This window comes from Pristis pectinata, chromosome 7, assembly GCF_009764475.1.
Source record: "Pristis pectinata isolate sPriPec2 chromosome 7, sPriPec2.1.pri, whole genome shotgun sequence".
NCBI classification, from domain to species: Eukaryota; Metazoa; Chordata; class Chondrichthyes; order Rhinopristiformes; family Pristidae; genus Pristis; species Pristis pectinata.
Genome location: NC_067411.1, coordinates 67,974,307 through 67,985,270, shown reverse-complemented (window position 1 = coordinate 67,985,270; position 10,964 = coordinate 67,974,307). Strand labels below are relative to the sequence as shown.

At 41.6% G+C, this 10,964-nt stretch overlaps 1 protein-coding gene across 1 annotated transcript; it reads right to left on the bottom strand.

Annotated features, from left to right (window-relative positions):
- Positions 1–209: 209 nt before the first annotated feature.
- On the bottom strand, positions 210–3,684 carry LOC127572904 (major intrinsically disordered NOTCH2-binding receptor 1-like). Its single transcript, XM_052020631.1, has 3 exons — positions 3,523–3,684; positions 2,883–3,131; positions 210–395 (listed from the first exon to the last, which is right to left on the bottom strand). Exons 1-3 carry the CDS (start codon positions 3,682–3,684, stop codon positions 210–212), a joined length of 597 nt encoding a protein of 198 aa, XP_051876591.1.
- Between the last annotated feature and the right edge of the window lie 7,280 nt (positions 3,685–10,964).

Genomic DNA, 10,964 nt, shown 5'->3' with positions numbered 1-10,964 from the left:
GCTCTTAACTTTTAAGAGTAAATTGGATAAATACATGGATGAGAGAGGTCTGGAGGGGTATGGGCTGGGGGCAGGTAAATGGGACTAGCGGAATAACGTTTCGGCACAGACTAGAAGGGCCGAATGGCCTGTTTTCTGTGCTGCAGTTTTCTATGGTTCTATGGTTCTATGATTACTAAAGTTGTTTATATAAATCTTCATTAACTAATTTAGTAGCTAACAACAACTATTAGTACAGTAATTACAGTGATTAAAATGCAAGCTACCAAAACTATTGCAGTTACTAATTTACAGCATTTGGCTCTTTTCCATTCAGACTCTTTTTTTCTCAGTAAAGAATCATATCCAGGTGTATAAATGTCATCCAACCAAAACTTCAGGTCATTTGGATCTTCCTAAATGAAAATAAATCAAATGGTTGAAATCATTACTTATGATCCTAACCAAAAGCTGGCATTAGTATAGCCTGGTAGCTGGAATGAAATTTGCTCAGAATGGAAACTTAGTTTTTATCCTGACACCTCTGATCTTAATTCACATTTGAATCTTCCATGGAATCTTTTCTGGTGTTCATAAAAAATGCATCTGGGCAAGGAAGTGCAAAACTCTTGGCTGCTTGGGCAGTGAATAATGGACAACTGTTTTGTTGTTAGGCTAACGGCCTTCTGGAATAACTTTCTCATCACACCACAATATAAGGGATAAAGGCACCAAGATAATTTGTGCATATAGAGATTAAATACATGTAGCATTTCTCCCAAACACCCAAAGTAAATTCAATCGCTTTTCTGGGGTATACACATGCCATTTGCCAAAGTTACACATTGTACAAAAATCAGGGAAGTTGATGTGAAAAAAGTTGGTCCATTTTTTCTTAAAATTTGTCTAGGCTGCTCTGCTTCTGCGCATGTCTTAATAAAGTACTCAGGTTCAGTAAATATAAATGAAAAAGTTGACACAAGATTTAACAATGGCTCCAGAAAGTTCTTACTGCGTACTTCCATTGTAGTATACCAGGTGAAATGTAATCAGGTCAAGAAATGGACATGCTGTGACAAGCACTTGCTCTGGGGATTCCAGGCTATCCTTCAGAACATAGAAAATGGAACAGTACACCACAGGAACAAGCCATCAGCCCACCATGTCTGCGCTGACCATGATGCGAATCTAACTCATCCCATCTGCCTGTGCATGGTCTCTATCCCTCTATTCCCTGCTTGTTCATGTGTCTGTCAAGATGCCTTTTAAATGTTGCTATTGTAAAAGCTACCACCACTTCCCCTGGCAGTGCATTCCAGCAACCTATCACTTTTTCTGTAAATACCTTGCCTCGCACATCTCCTTTAATCTTTCCCCCCTCACCTTCAATCTATGACCTCTCTTTTTTGACGTTTCCACCTTGGGAAAAAGAATCTGTCCATCTACCCTATCTATGCCTTGCATAATTTTGTATACTTTAGGAACAGAGCATTAATTGCTCTGACGTCCCTATAGGATTAAAATAAAACATGAAGCTATCTTTGTTCAGAACTTTCTCTTTTTCAATTTGTGGTCTTTATTCACTTCAGATACACACAGTGAGATAATGGGCTGGGTACCAGAAGATGAGGTGCTATTATTGCTAAAAAGGTATTTAAAAGAAATGCCCATACAAAGGAGGCCTTGGGTGAGAAAGGAAAGAGTGGTTGGGGGGAACATTCTTTCCTGAGGGAAAATCCAGTTGTGTCCCAGCAGCAACCTGTTTCTTAGTCCTCTTGGAAAGTTAGCAGGCATAAAGAATAGAGAACTAAGAATGGATGGGAAGGGGAAGATTGTTACACATATCCTATATAATCTGTTTCTGCTGTGGTAGCTCTGCTCAGTGGTACTGTTCTTGTTTCTGAGATAGTGCACTCAAACCCATCCTCAGGAAAATCCAACTGCACCCCTTCTTTAAAGGGAGATATATTTGCATTGGAGACAGTTTATGGTAATTTCACAAAATTGCTTCCTGAGATGAAGAGATTATATTGGGGACAGATTGAACAGTTTGGGCCTATATTCATTGGAGTTTAGAAGAATGAGAAACAATCTCATTGAAACATAGGTTCTGACAGGGCTAATTGAGTAGATGTTGAGAAAATGTTTCCCTTCGTGAGGGGTATGGTTTCAGAATAAAGGAGTCACCCAGTTAATATGGAGATGAGGAAGAACGTCTTCTGCTCAAGGGTAGCTGACCTTTGAATTTTTCCACCCCAGTGAGCCGTGGAAGTGAAGTTACAGTGTTCAAAGTTAAGGCAGAGAGATTTTGGTCTTCTGGGGAGTCAATGATTATGAGGAACCAGACAGGAAAGTAGAGCTGAAGCCAACATCCGATCAACTGTTGTTGCACTTAAGGGTGGAACAGGCATGGAGGAAGAGGTGGGAGGACAGGGTGCAAATGGCCAACTCCTGCTTCTATCTCTTTCATTACGCTCTTTTGTTATGCTTCTGCTTTTTGCTTCCCTTACCATTGTCTTACCACCTTCCAGCCAACCCCCACTCACCTACAGGCCCATCTTTCACTCTCCTCCTCCACATGGTATCATGCTCACTCAGTTCTGGGGTTCACCATGTATTCACTTTTTTGTCTTTGTCTCTGTCTCTTGCATTCCCCTGAACAGTATTGTTATTAGCCTTCAACTATTTTGCTCACACACTGAAATATCCTTCCTAAATCTTTTTACCATCATGTTATCCTTCCTCTTTTGTTTGAAAGGTTTTTTGATCAGGCAATGATTCCAAACCTCTACAGCTCTAAGAATCCTCAACTTTTTTGTCTAAATTACATTATGCCATTTGATATGTGCAATGCAAGTTAAAATGTTAGTATCAATCCATCATGATACTCTATAATATATCACCTTGCTTAGATGAATAGCTAGGTTTGTTTGCATTGACTGCCTGTCGTAGTCCTGAATTGTCCAGGAGGGTTGAACCTTGTTCTGTTCCCAGCCTTCGACTGCCCTACAGTCTGTGTACAGTGGATTCTTCTTAATGGTGGATTTCAAAGTTACTGGAGTGATATGTTGGCTGAGTACTTCATCGACGAAAACAGGGGAGTCATCATTCCACTGCATGCTGAACTTCCCTGATAGCTTTTGGTTTTTACTCTGGAAGACAGTGCACAAACAGCATTACTATCAGAATTAATTTGTGATCAGTTAATACCCATTGACTATATCATAGATCTGATGCAATTAATGTTTCTCTTTCAGTAATGGTTGGAAGCATCTAGTTGATTTTGCAAATTTAGCATACTTATTTTGCTAATTGTTAGTAGAGGCAAGGATCAATTACAAAATTGCATTCAATTTATTTGTCCAATCAAGTCATGATTGTATTTATGGGGCCATTTATAGCATTAGTTCTTGTCCTTATTATTTCATTAAAATGGTTTTAATTACATTGTTAAAGAATATTAGAACAACATTCTGGAAAGACTTAATTTTAATTCTCATTACAAGAGTTAAAGCATGGATTGGAATCATTCAACACTCTTACCTGTGAATAGACTCGGTTGTGCCACTGTTGACCGCTCAGAGCTGCCCCAGAGAGACCCATGAAACCAAGTGGGCCTAAACCAGGTCTTGTACTTAATGCTTTTACATCTAACTGCAGAAATTTGTCAGGATGATTGTTATTTGGTAAGACAGATAAGTCCATATTTTACTCTTGTATGCACTCTGGTCACACATTGGTTCTGACGAGCAATACACTCACTACTAAATTATGCAATAACTGTTGAATGTTTAGATAGATAGCTGAAACAGTATCTGTCTGAAGAGCTCCTTATGAATAATGCACACCTTTTGTTGATGGCTCACATGTCATAGATTACGTGGTAATGTTGCAGAATTGTTTAGTATTATGTAAGGATTGGATGGAGTTGGAAGTGGGCAGTTTCCAGTCGTCATCTGGTTGAGTGGTCTAAGAATGAAGTGCGTAAACACAGGATTAAGTGTTATCAGCTCCTCCCTAAATTTACTAATAGGGAGATTGGACTGGTACCTGCGTGTTGCAGCCATATTTTAATAGCACCTTTCATTCGCAAGGACTGGAATCTTTTAAGTAACTGTAGGGATGACCAAACAAGTAGTTTTCTATGATTAAGAAAATCCAACTGAAATTCACTAGCATTACATTAATAAGAGAGTGAATGTTTAATCAAATTCTCATATAGTTTACATCACCTTAAAAAGCTTATCATGTTGCATCAGTTAATGCATTGTCCCTACCTGATTTCCCACTCCTGCATACCTTTTCCATGCTGCAGAGACTGATTCTGTAGACTGGAAAAACTGCTGCATGATTACCTACAAAACCTTGTAACAAGTAACCAAAAATAAAGTATTTAATTTACAAATTACATATTTGATCTTGGAAAAAATAAAGGCTTTGCACCTTTTTCCAAAATCTTATAACTAAGTCAATTTTTTTTAACAAGGAAATATTATTGGCATTTCTATTAGCATTGCAAACATGGCATGAGTGATCCAGGAATAGGCCGTATCTCAAACAGCGATGAGTCGGAGTACAGGAAGGAGATAGAGAGCTTAGTCTAATGGCGTCATGACAACAACCTTTCCTTCTATGTCAACAAAACTAAAGAGCTGGTCATTGACTTCAGGAAGGGGGGGCGGTGTACACGCACCTGTCTACATCAATGGTGCTGAGGTCGAGAGGGTTGAGAGCTTCAAGTTCCTGGGAGTGAACATCACCAACAGCCTGTCCTGGTCAAATCACCTAGATGCCACAGCCAAGAAAGCTCACCAGCGCCTCTACTTCCTCAGGAAGCTAAAGAAATTTGGTTTGTCCCCTTTGACTCTCACCAACTTTTACCGATGCACCATAGAAAGCATTCCACCTGGATGTATCATGGCTTGGTACGGTAACTGCTCTGCCCAAGATTGCAAGAAGCTGCAGAGAGTTGTGAACACAGCCCAGCGCATCATGGACACCAGCCTCCCCTCCTTGGACTCTGTCTTTACCTCTCGTTGTCTTGGTGTAGCAGCCAGCATAATCAAAGACCCCACCCACTCTTCCATCGGGTAGAAGATACAGGAGCCTGAGGGCATGTACCACCAGACTTAAAAACAGCTTCTACCCCACTGTGATAAGACTATTGAATGGTTCCCTTACACAATGAGATGGACTATGACCTCACGATCTACCTTGTTGTGACCTTGCACCTTATTGCACTGCACTTTCTCTGTAGCTGTGACACTTTACTCTGTACTGTTATTGTTTTTACCTGTACTACATCAATGGACTCGGTACTAACTCAATGTAACTGCACTGTGTAATGAGTTGACCTGTACGATCAGTTTGTAAGACAAGCTTTTCACTGTACCTCGGTACAAGTGACAATAATAAACCAATACCAATACCAACCTATTCTACATTTCTTTTTGGCACCAAGAGGAAATATTTCTACATAGTTCTCCTGATGTGCACCTCCTCCAACTTTGTCTACTGCATTCATTGCTCCCAATGTGTCCTCCTCTACCTTGGCGAGACCAAGTGCAGACTCTGTGACTGGTGCAGGGCACCTGTGGTCTGTCCGTAATGGCCATCCTGAGCTCCCAGTTACATGCCATTTCAACTCCCGGTCCCATTCCTTTCTGTCCTTAGCCCTCTCCATTGCCAGGGTGAGGCCCCAAGGAAACTAAAAAGCTCATGATCCCCCTGGGTGGTCGACAGGCCAATAATATGATCATTGAGTTTTCCAGTTTCAGGTTACCTTTAGCTCCTGTGTTCCCCTCTCTCTCTCCTTCTGATCCAGTTCTGGTCCTCCCATTTTTGTTCTTCTTTCCCGTACACCCGCCACCCCCCATCACCCATTTTCGGCCCCCTCCCCCTTCTGGTTCCATCTACCTACTACCCACATACTTCACCCTCCATATCCCCTCCCCCATCTGGTTCTATCTCCCCTTCACCTCTGCTTTAATGTTTCCCATTGTTACCTTCCTTACATATTAGATTCCAGCACTTGTAACCATCGTGTCCCTGCTTATCACCTTTCTGCTTCTGGCTGCCAACTTCGCACCCCCTCCCCAACCTGGCTCCTTCTGCCCATCATCTTTCGCCCTCCTTTGGTCCGCCTATCACCTATCGGCCCCATTTTATCCCTCCCTCTCTGCTATCTTTGCCTCCTCTCTCAATCCTAATGCAGGGTCTCAACCCAAAACGTTGACAATTCCTTCCCCCCAACAGATGCTGCTCGATCTGCTAAATTCCTCCAACAGTTTGTTTTTAATCCCAGATTCCAGCATCTGCAGTCTTTTGTGTTTCCTGATGTGTTGCTGTCCTGGCCTTTTCTGTATTAGTTTTAATGATCTGGTGTAATAGATAGGTGCCATATGTTGAGAGGGAGGTAGAGAGAGAGAGAGCGAGAGAGGGAGGGAGGGAGGGAGAGAGGGAGAGGGAGAGAGAGAGAGAGAGATATCTTCATTAGTCACATGTACATCGGTACATCGAAACACAGTGAAATGCATCTTTTGCATTGAGTGTCCTGGGGGCAGCCCACAACTGTTGCCACTCTTCCAGCGCCAACATAGCATGCCCACAACTTCCTAACCCGTACGTCTTTGGAATGTGGGAGGAAACCAGAGCACCCAGAGGAAACCCATGCACGCACGGGGAAAATGTACTAACTCCTTACATACAGTGGCTGAAATTGAACCCAGGTCGCTGGCGCTGTAAATAGCATTACACTGTAATTGTGTTACGCTGTAATAGTGTTAGCTAACCGCTAACTGCAGAGCATTTTGCCTATGACCAGAGAAATATGTTCCCAGTAAGCAGACACTCAGCAGTTCATCAAACTATCAGTGGTCAATCTGGGGGAAGCAAAATATTAATCCATCTTCTAGCTGAGATTTTGACCTTGGCCCAGATTCCATGGTTGAAGGAGTTTGCATGAATTGGGAAGTATGTTGTGGGGCCCAAATCCAGAGTAACTTGGCTGCCTGAAGAAATTGACCTCTATATTCCAACATAAGGTATGGCATCGTGAAACCCCAGCATTTGAAACTGACATGCTTCCATTGCCTGTGGCTGTCAAGGTCACCAAAGCCTGGAATTACCCTGTGCCCTGGGATTCTAGCTGTGGCAGCAGCAGATGACATAAATGACCAACAACCTCCTGGGAGCCTCAAAATTGCCCCACAGTGAACATTGAGGTAAGGGAGGTGCTGCACAAAGACCCATTATGAGTCTAGTCTCCTGCACAATGCCCTCCTTCTCCTTCTTCACCCACCCTGTTGTTCCTGGTTTTCTCTACCTTCTTTGCTGCTTCCTCTTCTCCTCCAGTGTCAAAGGCAGACCACAGTGACTGGAATGAACTCTCTCCAAAAGCAACAAAAGCAGCCTAGAACCAGCACAAAGGCGTTAGCAGTGGTGAAAATTCACTTGTGGAATGTAGAAGACAGCCCAGAAGTGAACCAAGGATTTTAGAGGACAAATTAGCAAACAATTTGAAACTCTGAAAATGATGCAATCTTCTTCCTGACTAGTTGTGCCAAGTGCTGCAGGTTGAGTTTATTTCATAATGTCACAAAAGGGTCACATAGCAGGCATATTTTAATGTTAATAAACTTCATTAAAAGTACTGGTGCATGGTTATGGAGAAGATGCAGCACACTTCTAGGATCAATGTACACATTACCTGACAGTCTGGATCTTTATTTACCATTTTTGAATGAGAACCAGGTGTGGCATGAATGAATTTCTTGACCAATTGTTTTTATTTTAGGAATTAGCTCAATGCTATCTTTAGGTACCCAAGCAACGTGTACTGTTGCCTTAAATTTGTCTAATGGTCCAAATCTTTGTACTTTGCAGATAAAATCCGAGGAGAGTTACAAAGATAATGTCCAATGTGATATGAAGGAAGATAATGTACTTTGGCTCAGTTAGAACCAGTTTTCCTTTTTGTTACTATTTGGCAACACTGTGCAGTTTTCCCAGAATGTTTAATAACCTTCTGGTGTAAGGACAAGTCAACCCCTTTGAATGCAAAGCAAACCATTCACAAGGAAATCTTCCAGTTTGTTTAATCTGGATGATTAATTGTGTTTGCTCAAAATCGTTAATTACATGGACTCCTGATGACATTTGCTGTAGAAACAAAGTACCTAAAATAAATAAATTGAGTGTTTTTATTTTAGGTCATTTTTAGCTAAAGTGGCTGAAACCAGATGTGAATTCTCCATCAGTCCATTTAGATGACATCATTATAATCAATGGTTGCCTAATTAAAGTATAAATTACAGTATTATTTCAGGATCTTTATTTGCAGATCAAGTAGCATAATTCTGCAGCCTATGATGAAAACAGATGTCTTATAAAATAACTCAGTTTGAAACTGTTGAAAGCCAAAAAGACTTGAGAAACTGTCCTTTCTGAGGGATGAGGGGAACAAAACGAAAAGTTCACATGTTAAATAAGAATCGTGGCTGTATGACGACCAATAATCTTCATAAGGGTCTTTGTGCTCATAAAAATAAACCATCTGGAGAGTTGTATGGATGTGTAAGAAGGGAACAGAATGGAAGTTGTATGGTCAATCAGCAGCCAGAGCCAATTTATACAAGTAAACTTAAGAAAGGTTTATGTATTTTTAAATGATTTTCTATTAATCTGGCCAAAACATAAAAGTACTTAATCATTTAAAAATTTAAGCAAAAATAATCAAAGGGAGAGAGAGTGCATGAGAATTCTTTTTCAATACACATAAAGTGCTGGAGGAACTCAGCAGGTCAGGCAACATCCATGGAGGGAAATAAACAGTCGACGTTTCGGTCCGAGACCCTTCATCAGGACTGGAAAGGAACAGGGCAGAAGCCAGAATAAGAACGCGGGGGGAGGGGGAGGAATACACACAGGCAGGTGATAGGTGAGTTCAGGTGATAGGTGAGTCCAGGTGAGGGGGGATGGTAGGTGGGTGGGGGAGGGGGAGAAGATGTAATAAGCTGAGAGGTGATAGGTAGAAGAGGCTAAGGGCTGAAGAAGAAGGAATCTGGTAGGAGAGGGCAGTGGACCATGGAATAAAGGATGGGGGAGGGGAGGAGATGGTCAGGTTATCAAGGAAGGGTAAGGGAGAATTCTTTTTTATTCTTTTATTTCTTAGAAAATTACTTCCCCCACAGTATGCTGTGATTTAGTTCATTGGATCCTTGAGAGTTTTCTTCATGTGTGAACCTGGGCAGTGAGTGTTGACAAGCTATCTAACTGTGGTGGACAAGGCAGCCAAACCCAATGGTGGTACTGCTTGATGTCTTTGCATGTGCATTACTGGAGGGCTGCTCAAGGTACGTTTGGCTTAGCACCATATTGGAATGGTGCAGATATGCACTGAATCCATAGAGAGAGTTGACAAGAATTCTAATGATTGAATCACTGTTTGTTGTTTAGATGTGGCTACCTTTTTCTTTAAAGAAGTGGTTCTCAAATTAATGTCATGGTGAGATGCAGTATATATGAATGTGAATGCACCTTTAAGAGCTGTGTATACTATGTGGTTTGCCTTTTGATACGTTATTGTACCAATTACTGCAGTTAATTGAGTGTCACTAAGGATGCTTGTTGGCAACTCTAACCTTATTATTTGTCTGAGTGAGCAGCAACACAAAAGAATCTATGGATGCAATGTAGCTCTGAGATTGGGAAGTTGCTGCTTGAGGGAGTAGCAGGACAGTGTTAGGTAATGGACATAAGAAATGAAAGCAGGAGTAGGCCAGTCAGCCCTCAAGCCTTCTCCACCATTCAATAAAACCATGCCTGATACTTTATCTCAGCACCACCTTCCTTTACTAATCCCATGGTTTTTGGTTCCTTTAATACCCAAAAAATATATTGATCTCAATCCTGGAGACATTCAAGAGTTGAATATAGTCAGTGACTGAACCTCTACAACTCCTGGGTGGAGAATTCCAAAGATTTTATACAACTCTATGACGCTATTATTTACCTTCAGGGTGAAGACATTTCTACTTATCTCAGACCTGAATGACCCGACCCCTTATTTTGAGTCTGTGACCCCTGACTGTTGACAACCCAGCTGGAGGAAATTTGATCCCTGCATCAACTCTCCCAAGCTGTGTAAGAATTTTATATGTTTGATTGAAAGACCACTGTTAAAATCAGTAGTCATTTGGTGATGATGGTGATTACCCTAATCCAGTAGTGGTTATTGTGAGGTGTTGCACCTTGGAAGATAAAATGTAAAATAAACAGTTAATGGCAGGACCCTTAACAACACTGGTGTACAGAGGGATCTTGGGGTCCAAGTCCATAGCTCCCTGAGACTGGAGGTACGTCGTAAAGAAGGCATATGGCATGCTTCCCTCTATTAGTCAAGGCATTGAGTTCAAAAGTCAGGAAGTTATGTTGCAGCTTTCTCAAACTCTTGTTAGGCTGCATCTGGAGTATTGCATTCATTTCTGGTTGTCCCATTATAGAAAGGATGTGGAAGCTTTGGAGAGGGCACAGAAGAGGTTTACCAGGATGCTGCCTGGATTAGAGGGCATGTGCTATAAGGAGATGTTGGACAACCTTGGGTTGTTTTCTCTGGAATGGTAGCGACTGAGGGGAGACCTGACAGAAGCTTATAAAATTATGATACACATAGATAGAGTAGACAGCAGGTATCTTTTTCCTGGGTTCAAAATGCCTAACACTAGAGGGCATGCATTTAAAGTGAGGGGGGGCAAGTTCAAAGGAGAAGTGCAGGGGAGGTTTTGTTTTACACAGAGAGTAGTGGTGGGTGCCTGGAATGCGCTGCCAGGAGGTGTGGTGGAGACAGATACGATAGAAGCTTTTAAGAGGCTCATAGATAGACACATGAATATGCAGAGAATGGAGCAATAAGGACCATCTGCAGGTAGTAGGGATTAATTTAATTAGGCATCATTAGCCTAATTAGTTCAGCACAACATCATGGG

Bases quoted from the DNA above. Each gene is read 5' to 3' on its own strand.
- LOC127572904 (XM_052020631.1), bottom strand. From the start codon at position 3,684: ATGGACTTATCTGTCTTACCAAATAACAATCATCCTGACAAATTTCTG. The intron at 3,132-3,522 runs GTAAGAGTGTTG...ACTGTCTTCCAG, and splicing joins ACAACCGAGTCTATTCACAG to AGTAAAAACCAAAAGCTATC. The intron at 396-2,882 runs GTGATATATTAT...ATTTTCATTTAG, and splicing joins TAGCTATTCATCTAAGCAAG to GAAGATCCAAATGACCTGAA.